The following is a 19,202-nucleotide window of genomic DNA, read 5'->3' as shown; positions in this document are numbered from 1 at the left end:
GAGCCTAGGTATGATCTAATCGAATTTAATCAAGTTGAGGAAACTGAGAGGCCTAGAGAGGGTCACATAGCCAGTAAGTGGCATGGATGCTTGGAAGACCTTTGTTACTGTCCTTTGCAAACTGTTCCTGCCTCCCAGCCTTTGCTCATAGTATTGCGCTTGGCTCAGATGCCTTCTTTCTCTGATTGTTCTAGACCATACTGTCCATTCAATGCTCATTTAGCACCTTTAGAATCAAGCCTGTATTCCCACACACTTCAATAGTAAATTACTCTGATCTTTCTTTGGTGTCCTTCCTAGTTTCCCTTTCAGTTCTTTAGAGACATGATACAGTTATAACATTGAGAAATAAGGAAGGGTAATTTCCATCAGGGTAGGGACTTGACACACATATATAAAATCATCTCCCTGCCCTAACCAGGGATAAGCTAGGGATAAAGTAGAATTTGCAAAAAGTCAATTAAAATACAGTAAATTGGGGGATAGACTGAGAACTAATGGTTCTGGGTTAGACTCCAAATGTGTGGTCTCTGTATAGGCTTTCTTACTAACATTATGTGTTTCTTTCTACTCTAGTTCCCTTGGAAGAATTCCATTCTGCAGGCTTCCAGTCAGACCAGGAAATGGCAGTGTGAACTCTATCTGAAATTAGGCGAACTCCAAAGCCAAATCATGGCTGCAGTGCTAGAGCCAGAGGACCAGGATCTTTGGGAGGAGGAAGGAATCTTAATGGTAAAGCTGGAAGATGATTCCACTTGGATGGAAGACCCAGTCCTACAAAAGGATGATGCTGTGCTTGAGACCTCACATCAGAATTTCCGGAGATTTCGCTACCAGGAAGCATCAGGGCCCCGGGAGGCCCTAAGCCGACTCCGGGAGCTTTGCCATCAGTGGCTAAGGCCAGAAAGGAGGACAAAGGAACAGATCCTGGACTTGCTGGTGCTGGAACAATTTCTAACTGTTCTGCCTAGGGAACTGCAGAGCTGGGTGCGGGGGCAGCGGCCAGAAAGTGGTGAAGAGGCAGTGACGCTGGTGGAGGGTTTGCAGAAACAACCCAGGAGACCAAGGCGGTGGGTGAGGAGGGGGAGTCCTGATCTGTGTGATTTGGAGGAGGAAAGCTTGATGGTGGGTTGGATTCTGGGGGTGACATGTGTTTCACTTTTTCCAGGTTTATTGACTTGACACTTAAGAGCTTGGTTACTGGGCGTGGGGCAGATGGTTGGTGCCTGTGAGAAATTTTCAGTTGAGCTTAGCTTCTGAAACATTTGCCAGGGGACTGTCCTTAGAGCTATGGGATTTTAGATGGCTACTGCCACCCATAGATCCTGGCTTTGGTTTTCTCTTCTTCAGGTGTTGATTCTCAGCTTGCTGGGGGAGGAAAGTTCTGTGATTTCCTCAAGGGTGCCCATATATCCCCAGTTACAAAACCCCTTTTCAGGTTGGTAAGGTGTGAAAGCAAGCATGAGAAGGCTATAGGTTGGGCAGGTGGAAATGGGAAGGCGGGGTGTCATGCAACCCTAGGTGACTTGGGGAAAGTGATGGGGGAGGTGGGGAAAATGATACCACAGTGGGGTGTCCAGAGCCTCTGCTGGCCCAGGACTTGCTCTCAGTAGCCTCTTTTCTGCTCCCCAGTGGAATGAGACTCTTCCTCCTTTCCTGTCTCTGTCCCTAGGGTAGCTTTCCTGCAGGCAGCTCCTTGTAGGTTAAGCTCTGATTGCCCCAAGAATTTCCTCTGGGCCCTGTGGTGACAGGAGATGGGGATTGTTCCCAGGTGACGGTCCATGTGCATGGCCAGGAAGTCCTCTCAGAGGAGACATCAAATCTGGGAGCAGACCCGGAGTCACCGATCGAACAGCTGGAGCCTGAGCATACCCCATCCCTGGAGGAGTCCCATGAGGAGTCGCATGAGGAAGGGCCACAGAGCCCAGATCTGAGCATTGAGGAGCAGAGCCACTGCCATGAAGAGGAACCCCAGCCCCTACAGGAGAGCGGTGGGGAGCCTGATAGTGAAGGGGCAAGGGGCTTCTTGGAACAGCAGCAGGGAGGGAAGAAAGGAAGGTTCCTGCAGCCCCAAGAGCTTGTATAGGCTGTAATAGGGGATGTTCCTTAGACTTTGGCAGTCGGAAGTAGGCACAGTCTCAGTTGGATTCCCTCGGCAGACCCCAAATGATGCAAATGTTCTTGCTATTCCCTGGCAGCATGTGTGTGTGAGTATATGTATGACTGCTAAGTGGCGGGGTGGAGGAGAGTGACTTCAGCTTTTCTTAATGTAGTGCTTCTTGAATTCTACAAGGGTAGTGGGAGTGTTCTTCATCCCAGAGAGTGAGGAGGGATACCTGCCCTGATTAGGAGGGGATAACTACAGCCTAGATCTAACCTTTCTTGGCTCTGGCTCCTTTCTTATCCTCAGAGTTTCCTGTCCCCCAGCACCATGTCCTTCCTGAGGAGGGAAGCAGTGGAGATCAGGAGATGGTTAACCTTCTTACGGCCATATCCCAGGTGAGCTGCGGTGTCTACTCCTAAGTACAGTGGTTTTGGTTTGGCACTCGGTGCTAATGGTGTTTGTTAGGACAGGACCATAAATCTGAATTGTGCCCCAGCTAGAATAGACCTTCCACCAACACACAAAGAGTTGGTGGGTTGTAAAACTGCCTGCTTGGCCTTTCATGAAAAGAGATGGCAAATGGATTAGAGTTGAGTTCTTAAATTGCTAGTCCCTAAAACCTTTTTTTTTTTGTATTATTGAAGTAAGGGGGTAAGGGGCAGGAGGAAGCTGATAAAAACACATGTTTTTTTAACTTGCAGAAAAACTGTGTGGTTATAGAACTGGGTTTTGTAAATGTTTTAATTACTTGAAGGATGGGAGGTCCTCTGTACTGCTAGAAGGGTAGGACCAAATGAGGTTATTCCCTAATGAGGCAACTCCTTGCTTTTCCAATGAAGTGTTCACAGTGGTCAGTCTGTAACATTTATGCACTGTCCAAGACATAGAGGTACTTTCACAAGAAATAGGAAACACGGTCCCTGCTTAGGGAGAGCTTACATTCAGTTTTTGTGGGGACTGAAATGTAACACATGAGAATGGCTTAATGTGGACAAAACATATTCTCTTGTATGTGCTCTGTTCTCAGCTGCCACTGTTTCTTTGCTCCCCCCATTTCTGGAACATACCCCACCCTGCCCATCTCTATCCATGGAATTCATCCATCTGTCAATCTAGATTTAACCCAAATGTCACCTTCACAGTTTCTTCCATTCCCTTAATAGCATCCCTACTCTTAATTAACGTTCTCTCAGAATTCTCATAATGGTGTTTATTCCTTTCATGCATGTCTGTTTTGCGTTAAGAACAGGGAAAATAGGTATCTTACCTTTGTCTTCAGTTCCTAGCTCAATACTTTGTACACAGTAGGCATTTTTAAGTGTTTGTTTTTGAACAAATGAAAATAATAGCATGATTGCAAACTTCATGTGTGCAGTGGGTTAATTTATAATAGCTTCATCAAGAAATTATGTTTTCAACCAAACTGATGAAAAAAAGGGAGAGAAACATGAATTGGTCAGAAGGAATGGAGAGATTGAAAAAAGGGTTTCCATAAAGGAATGCAGGGCAGGAACAAGCTCAGTGTGGAGCATCACAGAATCTCAGAGTTGGAAGGGAGTTCAGAGGTCACACAGAACAGCATTCCCTTCTGTAACATCCCTGACCAAAATCCCTTGAAGAGCATCACCAAGAGGAACTTCACTATTTCCTGAGCCAACCTGTTCCAATTTGGAGAGCTCTAAATATTAAGAAGTTTTTTCTTGGACTCGGCCAAAATTCCCCTTTGAAATTACCGCCTAACAGTGCCCAGAAGAGAAAAAAACAAAACTGAACCCTTTTCCACATTTGTCAGATGTTTGAAGACTGCATTCATATACCACCCAAATTTTCCTTTTTCTAGGCCAACAACCCTAGTGTTCTTGTATAGTCTGGCCACAGTATCATACTCATCTTCTGGATGCGATTCCATTTGTCATTGTCCTTGATGACATCTGGAGCCCCAAATTGGTGTGAAAAGGACAGAATGCAAGAAGACAATCACCTGCCTGATGCCTTTCTTTATGCTGCCTAAGACTGTGTTAGCATTTTTGGCTGCCATGCAATGTTAACTATTGGCCTCTAACCCCCAGATGTTTTTCAGGACTCTTAATCTAGCCTCCCTTCTCCCATCCTATCTTCTCTACAGGACTTTGCATTTATTCTTGTTGAATTTTATTTTACTAGATTTAGTTCATTGTTGTAGCTTGACCAGGTCTTTTTGGAGTTTGAATCTATCATTTTGTATGTTTGATGTCCCAGATTTGTATCATCTGCGGATATGATAAACAGGTCCAACAGCTGACTCTGTGATCTCTGAAACTCCTTCCTAATTGACATTAATCACTACTCTTTGGGCTTCTGCCTAGTGCTATCATCTAGTCTAGAGGTTCCCAAATTTATTTGTTGTGCTGCCTCCTTTTCAAAAAAAATATCACTCAGTGCCCCCCAGGAAATCTACTTTCTTTAACCCTTTAGTGTTTTTTTTACATCATTTCAAATACATACATACATATATTTTAAATGACACATCTTAAATTTAATAATTATTGTAAATTTGTGAGTTTTTTCCTGCATTGAAATTTTGATGATGAGATATTTCATCATGTAACCATCATATTGTAAACAAGTAATTGCAAGCCCATATTCCTGCTGATACATGCTGGACATTTTGAGAATGCATGACACGCTCACCTTCCAACACTTACTTGCTAAGACCTATTGGAGGACTTGATCACTGATTGGTTATAACTTGCATTTTGTGTGTTTATTTGGAAAATAATGTAATCACTATGACTTTAACTCTGTTCCACAACAGATGAAACACTTACAAACAGTTTTTCAAAGTTTTCCTATTTTCTTCTTTCCTTATGCTTCCACTGCCCCCTTATTTTTATTCAATGCGCCCTAATTGCACCCAAGACCACTACCATCTCTCCTCCATACCCCACACCTCTTCCACCCTCCCCCTGACCATTCCAGTGGCTCCCAGGGGTGGTATCTCCCACTTTGGGAACCTCTGACTAGTCCATATCTCCTGCCTTATCCATAAGGACAGATTGAGAAACCTATTATATTTAGATTTCAGCAAAGCATTTAATAATGTCTCTTCCATTCCCCTAATCTACTGACCTATCAAAAGGAAAATTAATTAAGGTTAATTAATTTAAATTAATAAGAAAATTAAAAATTAATTTGTCATCATCTGTTCATAATCAAGCCATACTGGCTGTTCATGATGGTTATTTTATTTTCTGATGCCCATAGACAATCTTTTTAATGAACCATCTTAGAATTTTGTTGGAAGTTAAAGTCAAGTTCTCTATCCTGTAGACTGACTATTCCATTGTCTTTCCTGTTTTGAAAATGATTAATACTCTAATCTTATGGCACCTGTCACGTTCTATATAATCTTTGAAAGATTACTGACAGTAGCACAACAATCACTTATGTGCCAATTCTTTCAGTATAATGTAGTTTGCCTGGCTTTGATGCCTTGAAATTAATAGAAAGCAACTAGATTGTCTCTTATCGTTTACTTACATTAGGTTTCAACTCTATTAGCCATTTTTGATCTAACTTCTACTGCTAAGTGATTCTAAAGTCATTCTCCTTGGCATTGAAGACCATCAAAGTAAGAGTAGTTCTACTTTCTGTCTATTGTTTCTGAGTCCTCTTATGCATCCTGAGGAATATTTGTTCTGTTCCTTGTTTGATCCTTCTCTTGCTTCCAGAAGAGTTAAAAATAACTTTTTGTTGGCCTTAGCATTCATTACCAGCTTCAGTCCCTTCTAAACTTTACCATTCCTGACATCTTTACAGGCTCATGCTATTCTTCTATTTTTATCCTTGTTTATCTGCCTTTACTTTAATTGTATATGTTTTTTTGTTAGTGGATGAGTTCTCTTGTTCATCTACTTCATCCTGTTTAGACAGCTCGTTCTTTCCTTTCTCATCATAATCTCTTCTTTGCATCATTAGAATTTCTTTATTGAGAATTTAGGAAGCATTATGGTACATATAAAGGAGCACTGGCTTTGGAGTCAGAGGACATGGGTTTAAATCTTAATTTCTGATGTTTACTATCTGTGTGATTATAGGTAAGTCATGTATCCTCCCTGGTCCTCAGTGTAAAATGAAGGGATTGGGCTAGATGGCCTCTGAGGTCCTGTCTGGCCCTAGATCTATGTTCCAGTGATCCTATAGCTTCCTATCCTCCTTTGACTGATATCACCTATAAATTTTAGGCTATGGAACCCTGCCTATATCCTTTCTCTGACCTCCTTGAAGTTCACTATTCCAAGATCAAGAGTGTGTATCTGACTATGCCTGAATTTTTTCCTCTCACAGATTCTAAGATGAAGAGGTCTCTTACCCAGAAATAATATTCTTACCACTTCTACTTTAGCAGCCAGTGCCGCCTTTTGCCAACTCCTGCTTTTAGCAGATTATTTGAAATGAAGCAAAGTCCTGTTGGGGATCCCTTCTCCCCTTGGATTCTGCCTTTACAGTAGCCATGTCTGCCTCTCATTCCAGAACCTAGGTGTGGGCTTGTTCCTGAAGCATTAGTTACTGAGTGAAATTTCTTCTTGTTTCAGGGACTTGCTACTTTCAAGGATGTGACTCTGTCCTTCTCCCAGGAGCAGTGGGGTGACCTAGATCCAACACAGAAGGAATTCTATGGAGAATATGTCTTGCAGGAGGATTGTGGAATTGTAGTCTCACTAAGTAAGGGCACATTTCCCGATAGTAGATTTCAAAGCATTTCTAAAGCATATAGTTCTGTGCTGTCTCCCTTAATGCAACTTTCTGAGATCATAGTAACTTCATCTGGTCTAATCCATTCCTTTTACATGTATGAAAATTGAGGCCCAAAGAGGCTGACTTGCCCAAAGTTAAACAGGAAGTAAATAGCAGAACCAAAATCTGAACTCAGGCCCTTTGATCCTTAGGTGGCTTAACTAGACTTAAGTTTTTCTTATATATCCAGCCTCACCAATTGGGTGGGTTTGTTGCTAGAACAGAGGTCGGTAGTCTCTCAGGCCGGAGGGAAGAGAGGATTGCTGGTATTGAGTACTGTCAAAACTGAAGAAGAATGTTTGAGGGGGCTAAAGTGATCATCAAAAGGAGGGAAGAAATAGGATGGAGCAAAGTGGTATCCACTTTCACGTTTATAATGTGGACATGGCAGTAGACATGATGAAATTGGGGAAGTTACTTGTCACTGAGAAAGGAAAGCAGCCACAGAAGTTCTTTGCAGTTGGGTTAGAGAGGAAAAGGAGCACTTGAATAAAGCAGACAGAAGATATGGAGTACTTATGTGAATAGCAAACTAGAGGGATTGAGGAGTTGATCTCATTCCCCAGCTGTTACATAGCTACTTTGTCATCACCTTCCAAATCTTAGGTGTCTGCTGATGCAGGATTAATATACTGGACCATCATGATATTCTTATTTCCTTCCCTTGAATAGCATTTCCAATCCCCAGATTAGATGAAGTCTCCCAGGTTGAAGAGGAGGAAGAATCTTGGGTCCCAGATTTGGAATATCCACAAGATCCTGAAGATGCAGAGATCCTGAGTTTTACCTATACAGGTAAGGGACAAGATCTTATCCTCAGTGATCTTCTAGGAGTCGCAACACTATTTTCCCATTCTGGGATAGGCCTGTCCCCCAGCTCTCACTCAGCATAGTAGAAGCTATTGATATCTGTGGCTGAGTCTAAATTCCCAAGAGGAAACCCTCCTCTTCCTATCCTTTCCTTATGGGGCTTGGACATAAGGTAACATTCTTTCTTGTCTCCCTTCCTGTCAGTGGGTCTGTCTGCTGATTTCTAGCCTTCCCAGGCATATAAAATATGTCCTAACTCCTCTCTGATTTCTCACTCCAGTTTGCATTTTGTCGTTTCCCCATTGTGAGGAAAACATCACTGACTATGTCTGATTCTCCCTTTTCTGTTGTCATTATTTTCATAGGAGATAGGAGTGAGGATGAGGAGGAGTTTCTTGAACAAGAAGAAATCAATATTGACGACCTACAGAGAACTATTTTGGGAAGTCCAGAAATTCCCCAGAATATTGATTGGGAACTACTCTTTGAGGATGAGCCAAGTAGCCCTAGTGAAAGGAGAATTAGTACGAGTTTTTCTCCAACACATAATTTCATGAGCCTTCGAGAGAACTTACAGTTACATCCACTATTAGGGAGATCTCATGACTGCCCTGTGTGCAGAAAAAACTTCAGTTGCAACTCCCATCTTATTCGGCATCTCAGAACCCACACAGGAGAAAAGCCTTATAAATGTCCTGATTGTGGGAAAAGTTACACTCGTAGCTCTCACCTTGTCAGGCATCAGAAGATCCACAAGTTGCAAGTACCATTTACCTTTCCTCATAATAGGGACAGATTTGATGAAATCTCCCAGTCATTCCAACATGAGATAATCCCACAAACTGAGAAACCTTATAGATGTGAAACATGTGGGAAACACTTTCGCTGGAGCTCAGACCTTGTCAGGCACCGTAGAACACATACAGGAGAGAAACCTTTCTTCTGTAGCATTTGTGGGAAGAGTTTTAGCCAGAAGTCTGTCCTCACAACACACCAAAGAATCCACCTGGGAGGTAAACCCTATTTGTGTGGGGAGTGTGGGGAGGACTTCAATGATCACAGACGGTATCTGGCTCACCGGAAAACCCATTCATCTGAGGAGCTCTACCTCTGTAATGAGTGTGGGAAGTGTTTTAGCCACAGTGCAGCATTTGCCAAACACTTGCGAGGACATGCATCAGTGCGATCCTGCAGGTGCAATGAGTGTGGGAAAAGCTTCAGTCGGAGGGACCATCTTGTCAGGCATCAGAGAACACACACTGGCGAGAAGCCATACACGTGCCCCACCTGTGGAAAAAGCTTCGGGAGAGGATATCACTTGATCAGGCATCAGAGGACCCATTCTGAAAAGACTCTTTTACAGGACTCAAGTGTAGAGAGAGCTGCATTGAGAAAAGTCTCCCAATCTGAGGATGGGCTGTGAAAAAAGCCTTCCTAGCACCTTGAAACTGGGGCTTCTTGGCAGGGAGTCCCTCTGACCAGCCCAGATCTTGCCTCTCCTCTTTCTGTGTTCTTGTGCAGATCCTCTCAATCTTCTTTGTTGCCTTTGAGGGGACTTTTTTTTTCTATTCTGCTACCCCAGTAGGGCTTCTCTTCCGCTGAGGGATCCTGTTTCTACATCTTTGGGATAAGTTAGGAGAGTGAGAGTGCTGAGGAGATGTGGTTAAGACACCTTCCGGGAGAGGCTGTGGTGTCTTTAAAGATATCTTGGCTTTCTTGAGTAAAAAGTGACATAAAATGAGCCACAGGCTTGCTGGGCTTCTGTATGGCAGCAGACAGCCCTGACTGAGACAGGAGATATAGGGCCCTTGACTTTGCCACAAATTCACTGGATAACTCTGGACAGACAGACCCCCTGTCCCTTCTGTGATTCAGTTGCCACATCTCAAAATGGAGAACACTGTTGATGCACTTTTTTTTTGACGGTACAGGGTGGAATGGCAGAGAATTTTGTTCTTACAAACAGGCACTCAAGGCTTATTGTTTGAGGCCCTTTGGGGCTTCTCCCTTCCCAGTGCCAAGGTGGTGGTAAGCAGTGCTGAGATGGAGCTGAGAAGGAGGTCTCTTACCAAAGCTGGCTTCTCTTTTCCCTCACGTTCTCTCTCTGTTGCCATTCATTCATGTTCTTAGCCTCCTTTTTTCACCAGTTTCTTCTGTTTCTGTCCCAGGAAATACTTCTGCTGCTCAAGGTGAGGTGGGGGAATAAGTAAAACAATTAGGATTTAAATTAAAAGATATAATTTCCCATCCTTTCCCCCTACCCCCATTTTAGATCTTATGGGAATTCAAAAGTGGTAACAGTTTAGAAAGGTACCATGGTACTAGAGTCATCTTGACTGGAATTTATAGTTCCATGGGATCATCTACCAAGAACTGAGTGACCTCGCAAAATCAAGAAAAAATTATCTGAGCCTTTCTGAGGTGTCCATAGCAAAGCAACTTGAGATGACACCTTGTTCCCATCAACTTCTGCATAGTATATTATATCTGATATCAGGAAAAGATTTCAGGTATGCTCATATTTCCTCAACTTCTCTAGCTAGCACCTTGGAACTAAGATCATATTAGAAGTGGTTGATTTTAATGCATTTGTGAGTTTTTTTTCCTCTTATTTTGTGTTTAGCTCCATTCTCATGTTAGTGACAAAACAATAACAATTTCTCAGTGCTCCCAAGAACCGTTATCTGATGAAGGTTACCATGGAAATAAGGCAAGTTGCCATGGCAACTCATGGACCCAACCTGGTCTAACGTGGGTGTGGTAGACAGGAGGAACTTTTTCCTATGGTTGGAACACAAAGTCTGGACATGAAAGCACAAGGGGGTTGAAGGCCTCTCTATTCAGTGCCTGACTTACTCCACTCTACTGTTCCACCTATGCTACTGATAGACCTCTGTGCCCTAGTGATAAAATGGGTTGATAATTCCAGGCTCTTCATCCATATGAAACACCTCTGTACCTGCTCCCTCTTTATAAAGGAACTTTTATTTCATTCATCTCTCAGGCCTCTGTTATGTGACTTCTTGGATTTTCTGAGATTCCCAAAAGGACTTGTCATTTTTTTTCTGAGCACTGACATGGCCCATTCATAGGTATCTGGAGCAGACATGACCTAAATGTGAGCTGACTCTAAAAGAACTTTGAATAAGCAGGATACAGCCTCACCTTTTATGGGGAGAGAGGGCTTTCAGGAGGAAGACTACATATAGAAGGATATCTCCCCATTCATAGGAGAACATTCTAGAGATCCCTGGGAAGGAAGAAATTTTTAATACTGTACTATACTAATAATAAAGATTTCTGAAGAGATCTCTGGCAAAACTGCTCTAAGATGAGACTGGAGGAAATGAAAATTTCTAATCTGATTTCATGAAATCAGAATTTGAGACTTGGACAGAGCCTTTATGTGTCTTCAACTCCAATATTAGTATTTTCCATATGAGGAAGCTGAGGCCCAGAGAACTGAAGTGACTTGCTCAAGGTTGGAAAGTGGCACAAAGCAGAGCCTAGAATAGAAGACTTTAAGAGATCCTATATAGCTTTCACACAAGCAGCCACAGAGGTTGTTACAATAATAGGAGTTAAGTTTTATGCTGTCATTCTGTAGCCCTCTGGTTGGTGGTGGTGGTTATAGCCAAAGTGAGGAGAATCTGTTGTAGCTCGAGCCTTGGGGAAGAAAGGATATCCTAACCATTTGGGTCTTTGTTAGGCCTTGTGAAGCAAAGGTGTCAAAATAAGAGCCAGGCTGTGGAAACTTTAAAAAAAATGCTCAAGAGGGATATTATAGCAAGCTAAAGCAATAGGACACAAACAGTTATGTACATTTTCAATATAGAAATAGTCAGCAGTGAAAAGTAATAAGAACTTGGACAAAGATGAGGACAGCAGGAGTTGAACCATGAAATCAGAACTATAAAGAAGCTTCAAACATCCCTAAATCCAATTCATTCCCTAACAGATATATCTTCTTAAGTGGGCATCCAACCTTTAGCTGAAAACTTTGATGGAGAGTTCTCTTTGCATTCAAGAGAACAAGATAAGCCTAACCCTTTCCATATAGTATCCCTTAAATAGTTTGAGATAGTTGTGTCACCTGTTTTCTGCAGACTAAATGTCTCCTATTCTTTCAACCAGTTCTTGCATTGCATGATTTTCAGTTCCTTATGGATCCTTAGTGTCTTCCTCTGGATGCGCTTCAATTCATCAATCAATGTCCTTCCAAAAATGCAGTGCCAGAAATAGAGTACAGTACCGAAGATGTGTTCTAATCAAAGCAGATTATCACATTCCCCCAGGAATTAAACCTCTGAATACAGGCTAAGATTGTATTAGCTTTGGGAATGCTGTACTACACTGTTGCAGTCCACTAAAATTCCCTTTTTTTTTTCCACAGGAAGTGTTTAGTCACACCTTCTGAATGTTATATCTTTGAAACTTTTAGTCTTTTTTGTCCACATGTAAGACCTGTGTTAAGTTTTATCCCATCAGAGTTAGCCCATTGTTCTAGATTGTTGAGGAATTTATGGATTATGATTCTCTATTCTAACATCTCATAGCATTGTTCATTGGCAAATACAATGAGCATACATCTGTGCCTTTACCTGAGTCTGATAAAAATGTTAAAACTATATACCAAGCACAAATCCCTTGAACTCTCCAATAGAGATCTCCCCATGAGGTGAGGTCTTTGAGTATACTATTCAACTAGTTGTGAGTCTACCTAGTTGTACTTTAATATAGTTCACACCTATATATCACCCACAAGAGAAGCATGAGAAATATTGTCAAATACTCTGCTGTGTCTGTAGCATGCTGCTCATCTACTGGTCTTAGTAATTATCAAAAAAAGAAAATGAAGTGAGTGTAGGAAGGCCTGTTCTTGATTCCCAGAGTTTAAAATTTGGAAAGGATCTTAAGCCAACTAGTCGAGTCTATACCTGAACAAGCAAACGTTCCATGACATGTGGCATGTGATCATCCACCCTTTGCTTAAAGAGCTAGGGAGCACTAGCTCAAGAGGTAGCCGTTTCTGCTTTTGAATGACTAACTTCCAAAAAGCTTTTTCTTACATAAAACTTAATCTACCTCTCTTCAACTTCTGCACATTGTTCCTTATTCTTTTGGGGTAAGCAGAATAAATCTAACCTTGCTGCATAATGACAGCCCTTCTGGAACTTAGGACAGCTATGTTGTCCATTCTCCTTCCCCTAAATCTTTTCCAGGCTGAATAACTGCAGTCCTTCTGGCATAATCCCACCTTCATAAATCTAGAGCTGAAAAAAAAAAAAGGCCAGAAGCTGTCTTCCTTTTTTTTTTTTACATAAACTGAGGCCTAGGGTGGTTAAGTAACTTATGCAAGATCACATAAGGAAAGGTAGTAAGCATCAGAGAAGTGAGTTAATTGACTCTTGATACAAGGTCTCCTGACTTAATAAATAGTGCTCTTTCCTGTCTGTCAGCAGTTCTTGGTAATCAGATCTTCCATTTCATCCCTTTAATAAGCTGTCATGCCCATAGTTGTGACATCCTTCTTCCCATTTTTTGAAAATTAGAACAAGGTTTATCTCACGGTTCTAAAGTACCCATCTTGTTCAAGTCAAGGATCCTTCACATCTGGCAGTTCTTTCAGTTTCCTGGGACATATGCCAATGCTTTGCCTCTTTGCTGTCCTAGCATCTTCCCTTAGAATACATTGGAAGGGGGAGAACAGATATGAGAGATATGAAGGAGGTAGAATCAGCAGTATATAATAACCTTGATATGTGAGGGAGGGAGAAGGAAGAGTCAAAGATAACCCCAGGGTTGTGACTGGGAGAATGATCATGCCATTAAAAGAAATTGTCAGGAGAAAGAAGAATTTTGGCAGTGCATGGGAAAGGAATAGTTCCATTTTTTTTTAAAAAAGTCTTTTTTGAGTGCCTACTATAGACAGAGTACTGTGATAGGCCCTAGAGACAATAAAAAGTCAAAAGTATAGACGGTCATTGCCATAAGACCTTGTAGTCTAGTAAAGGGATGTGGTACATCTATAAATTTCTGTAAAGCATGATAAGTGCATAAAACTGAGAGATCTCACCTCTGATGGCCTTAATTTCCTCATTGAAGTTGGAGGATAAGTAGTTTGTTGGAAATCTAAGTTTAAAGTACAAGGCACAAGACTTACTGTGGCATGTGATAGTAAACAACTGTCCAACAGTTGTGAGGGCTTAGCTAAGATGATGCACCATCAGTTTGTGGTGAATGAAATATATTCACTTTCTCCAGTTGGCAGTCAAAACCCCAAGTGAAGAAGTGGAGAAATCAGGTTTCCCAGAAATTACCCAGAGGTCACCCAGAAATAATAAACACAGTTAGCAAGTTGAGAAGAACAAAAAGTTGGAGGAACAAAGAGACCTAAGTAGTAGCTGGTAAATCAGTGGCAGACAGTGGTATGAAGACTTAGCTATAGAGGTGAATGAAGCTGAGTTGGGGAGAGGGGAATATATAGGAAGGATTTGATAGTTCCAATATAAGAAGTCACAAGGATGAAGAATAGTTTTAATATGTGAGTGGGAGAGGTGGAAAGGTGGGTAATGACAAATAGGATTTCATAATTCAGGATCTTGAAAGTAATACAATTCTAGATGGTGAAATGTAAAGTTTAATTATGTTGTGTGTGACTTAAGAGGGTGGAGGAGGGGTTTGAGAAATTGTGTGGCTAAGGTGTTAGAAGGCTGTCAAAATGGATACTTAAGATCCTGAGATATTGATGGGATGAGGAAGAACTGTAGTCTATGAATCACAGAATTTGAGAGTTGAAGAGACCTCAGCAGTCAACTGTTTTAAGCATATATGCAAAAGAAATCCCCACTATAACAGAGCTGACAAGGGGTCATCCAGTCTCTGTTTAAAGAACATCCTCTTACCCTCATCCCTAGGATTGGGAATCGCTTAGCTTTCCCAGTAGCCCATTTCACCATTGGATAGTTCTTATTGGTGTTAGTTCTTCCTTACTTTGAGCCTAAAGTTAATTCTGGGAAATTTCTACCCCGTCTTCCTGATTCTGTCCTCTGGGATCAAAGTGAAAATCTCATATTCCCCTTCCCCATGACTTTTATCATATCATCCTGAGTCTTTTGCAAGCTAAACATCCCCATTTCCTTCAGCCAGTCCTTATGTAGCATGGTAATATGTTCTAGTTGCCCACTTGGGTGTTCATGAGTTTATCAACTGCCTTTTTAAACTGTGGTGTCCAGAAGAGAGTATAGTGCTCTGAATAAGGTCAGATAAGGTGAGAGTTCTGAGAACTTTATCACCTGCTGCTGTGCAGTCCAAAGTGACATTGGCTTTTTTGGCTGTCATATCACACTGCTGATGCATAGTAAGTTTGCAGTCTACCAAAACCCTCCATATGTCTTTCAAACTGCTATCTAACCACATTTCCATCACTCAGTTTTTGTGATGATTTTTTTTTTATCCAAGTGTAAGATGTTACACTTCTCCCAGTTGATTTTTTTTTATTAGATTGAGCCCAAACTAGCCTGTCAACATCTTTTGGGATCATGACTCCATCATCTCCCTTCCCTCAGCAACTTTATGGGTATACTGTCTATGCATTTATCTAAATTGATAAGAAAAAATTTAACCACATCTCTGGGGTACTCCACTTGAGGCCTGGTACATGATCATTGAAACATTAACTACTCTTTGAATCTGCATCTAAATGTATCATCTAATCCGCTTCTCTCCACATTTCTTTATAAAAATAGCTTGAGATGCTTTATCAAATGCTTATAAATTCTGTCTCTAGGATTCCCCACAACCACCAGTCACCTTGTCAAAAAAGTAAATATGTTTCCTCTGACATGACCTATTCTTAATGAAACCATGTTGGCTTTTTGTAATCCCCATTTCCCTTTCTAGATGCTCATCAACCATCTCTTTTATAACCCATTATAAGATTTTTCCAGGAATTGAAGTCAAATTCAGCGTTCTAAAGGGTGTACTCTATTCTCCCCTCTTTTTGAAAATAGGGACATTTATTCTTTTCCCATTTTCTGTGGTATTTCAGGTGTCACATCTGCCAGTTCTTTCAGGACTTTTATATAGTTACCTGAGCCAAGGAATTTGAATTCATAAAGGGCAAGCAGACATTTTCTTATCTTGGTAACAACTTCCTGTTAGCCTCTCTGTTGTTACTTTAATAAACGCCCCTCTCCTTGCCAGAGAAAACAGAAGCAAAGTAAGCAAGGGTAAAGCAGTGTACTTCTGCTCTGTTGTCAGTTGTCATTGCCCTGGCCACCCCACACAGGAATCCTGTCCCTCCGGTGCTTCTCCTTTACTTCCCAATATGAGGGAAAAAAGAAAAGGCAGAGGGGGTCCTCATGGCATTCACCTTTCCCTGGCAGCCTTCACTCATTCTGAGTTTTAGCATGCCAATTTTATAGAGTAATGCCACTTTTTTGCCCTCTGCTAATTGTCCTTTCATCTTTTGTACATTACTTTTTTGATCTTACTCTGTTGGATGGTCTAAGTCCCTGTGTATTTCTATTGGTTTCTTCATATTAACTCCCACTTTTCTTCTGGTTGAAATGAGGTGGAAGCCAGATGCTGAAGTCTTTGAGAAAGTTGGAAAAGTCATCTAGAGATTGGTTGATGGCCATACAAGTGATCAGAAACAGGTGGCATAAACAGATTCCGTGCCCTTCTAAAAGTGCAAGAGTGGCCTTAAGACCAGCAACAGAGAGGAAAGAGTTTATCAGACCTTCCTCCTGGACCTGTGAGGTGGAGAAAATAGAGGAGTGACCTCAGAGGAAAGCCAGGTTTCAGTTCAGAACAAGGAGGTGGGCAAAGGAAGTTCCATTCTGGCCATGTTGATTTGAATTCTTTAATGGCAGCAGGGAAACCCAAGTGGAAATGAATAGACATTTGATAATTCGGGTAGTAATACTGAAAGATATTGGGCTCATTGAACAGTTTTTAGGGTTGGATATTTGGAATAGTAAGAATTTAAGAAGGCAGTTCACTTAAAAATATGTCAAAACTCATTAACTATTCAGTATAAAGAGGTAAGGCTGGTGACGCACTCACCTGGGACCTTGTAGGCTTCCAATGTTTTGAAGAGTCATCATGTGACAGGAAGGGAGTCTTATGGACCCATGCACACTCTGGATTCTGGGTCCACTTGCACCCCTTTCCACACTACAAATGTATACACATACACATCTCCCCACTTTTATGAAAGTACCAGGAGCTCAGAACTGTGCCGTTCAGGTAGATCACATCTGACAGGGATCTTACAGCACTGTCTCCAAAATACTGAAATTATTCCTTATGGAAAGGCTCTAAGACCTAACCACAGAGTCACGGACTTATTGCCCTGATTCATGGCACCTCCCTCTATGAACACACCTTCTTCCTCATGATTTTTAAATCAGTTTGTGTTATGGCAAACCCAGGCTTCTGGATTTCCACATAATTGATGATTTCCACAGTCACCACTCTATTGTCTCTGATCGGTTTAATTTTTCTTAAGCCCTTACTGGGGAATATAAAGACAAAAATGCGTAGGCTAGGCCCTCTAGCAGTTTGCAGTCCTTTGAAAGTGAGGTACACAATGTACACAGTGAAGTAAATACAAAATGATTTAATGAGAGCATTATCCGACTGGAGGACCAGAAGCAGCTTCCTGTAGAATATGCTGCCTGAACTGGGCCTTAAAAGAAACCAGGAATTCTGGAGCAGGTGAGGCAACCTGTACAAAGAGAGACAGAAGGTGGAATGTTAAATTTGGAAAACAGCCAGTTGGGCAATTCAGCTGGAAGGAGACATGAAGGAAAGTAACTTGAAGTCATTGTGGAACTATAGGAGCCAGGTGGAGAGCTTTAGAACTCAGGCTGAGGAGTTTACATTTCACTCCTCAGTAGTGGGACCCACTGGATTGGAGAGAAGAAACTGGGAGCAGCAAGAGCAATTAGGAAGCCATTATAATGATCTGGGGAAGATCTGACTTAATGTGGTTGTTGAAGAGATGGGTACTAGAGATGGTATAGATGTTGAAACAACAAAAATTAACAACTGGTTACATAAGGATATTGAGGATGAAAGAATAGTTGAGCAGTGATTCTCAGGTTATGAACTTGTATAGCTAGGAGCATGGTGATACATGTAATAGAAATGAGGGAGTTTGGAAGAGGGATAGTGTTAGGATGGGAGTGAGAAGAGATAATGGGTCCTATTTTTATTTGTTGAGTTTGCTGTGAGACATCCAGATACATGCCCTGTGTTCAATTGGTGTTTGAGATCAGAAGATCAAAGCTGAATATTAGATAGGAGGAGCAGGAGAGGCATATATATGGAGATGAAAATTGAATAATAGTTGCCAAGGGGAAAAGATAGAAGAGGAGAAGAGAGACCCACACAGAGCCCTAGAGAATACCCATACTAAAGTGGCAGGAAAGATCCTATAAGTTGGTACATGAAAATACCAAAGAAATGGCCTTGAAGTGGCAAGGACTTTATTGCTGCTCTTCTTCCTGGTCTAGTGTATAATTAATTAGGTGTGAGAGAAAAGGTAGTCAGTCTTGGAAAGAATGGCCAGTAATGCAGTGTCTTCTGGAGGAAGCCGGGTTTCCATGTGTACTGAAAGGTGGAAGGAGTGAGAAATGAAGAGATGTGGGATAAAAGGAAGTTCACCAATGGAATGGAATGGGTGGGGGCCCTCCACAAGGCACAATGAAGTAGTTGATGATTTGGATTATAAAGGAATAACTCCAAAATGGATAATGATGAGAGTAAAGAGAAAGTTAACAGGATGAAAGGATTTTCACTGTAGCACTCAGTGATTCAGTCACAAGCATGGGGGGGCAGGAGGCAAATGCAGCTTCTTCAGTCCAGCTAAAAAACAGTTAGTTGGGTGCTGGCCTTCCCCCCTCCCCACTCCTCCACCCGGTAGGCTTCCAAGATGAACGTGGTGTCAGCTTGAAGGTAATATGGCTTGTCACTACAAATATTGGGAGAAGGGTAGGAAGCATCAGGTGGAAAAAGCAGGAAGTTAGGTACTGCGAGTTGGGTCAGGAAATAACAAGTGTTCATATCTCCTTGGCTGGACTAAACTCGCACTCCATGCCAGTTCCCAGTCTCATACCCACTATTGTGAGAGATGCGACATTTCAAAAGGTGGTCTGCATGTGGAACATCTCTGTGTTCCGCATCTCTGAGTCCTGGGAAGGGAGAGATCTCTAGATCCACTGATGCATGGCATGGTTCTGAGACTTGAGCAGCAGAGGATGATGACAGTGGTGATTGGGTCCCTTCTGGCTGACCTGAACTCACAACTGAGTGCTAACTTTATAACCTCCTTATCTCATAACCACTATCACCATAGAAATTGCTCTGAACACCCTCACTCATGCCAAAAGATCAAGGTCATAGCCATACCTACTCCAGCAATTCCCACCATCATGAGAGTGCCCTAACAGATCTTCTATAGGCAAGTAAAGGCAGCTGCAGATTCTCTTCAACTCAGGCACTC

General features: G+C 41.8%; 1 protein-coding gene across 3 annotated transcripts in view; it reads left to right on the top strand.

The window, feature by feature from the left end:
- Positions 1–15,538, top strand: part of ZNF202 (zinc finger protein 202) — a 33,986-nt gene extending 18,448 nt beyond the window's left edge. Inside the window, exons 2-7 of one of the 3 annotated variants that reach the window (XM_020984890.2) lie at positions 577–1,125; positions 1,772–1,991; positions 2,411–2,499; positions 6,679–6,808; positions 7,553–7,675; positions 8,056–15,538. In XM_020984890.2, coding sequence (XP_020840549.1) covers positions 673–1,125; positions 1,772–1,991; positions 2,411–2,499; positions 6,679–6,808; positions 7,553–7,675; positions 8,056–9,113 — 2,073 coding nt within the window. In that variant the 5' untranslated portion in view covers positions 577–672 and the 3' untranslated portion in view covers positions 9,114–15,538. Of the gene's footprint in view, positions 1–576; positions 1,126–1,771; positions 1,992–2,081; positions 2,208–2,410; positions 2,500–6,678; positions 6,809–7,552; positions 7,676–8,055 lie in introns of those variants that run through there. The other 2 variants (XM_020984893.2, XM_020984894.2) reach the window with 2 other exon arrangements.
- The last annotated feature ends 3,664 nt before the right edge of the window (positions 15,539–19,202 follow it).

This window comes from Phascolarctos cinereus, unplaced genomic scaffold (genome assembly GCF_003287225.1).
Source record: "Phascolarctos cinereus isolate Bilbo 61053 unplaced genomic scaffold, phaCin_HiC Scaffold_726;HRSCAF=1367, whole genome shotgun sequence".
NCBI lineage: Eukaryota > Metazoa > Chordata > Mammalia > Diprotodontia > Phascolarctidae > Phascolarctos > Phascolarctos cinereus.
The sequence above is the reverse complement of the archived record's forward strand: the minus strand, read 5'-3'. Positions and strand labels throughout refer to the sequence as shown.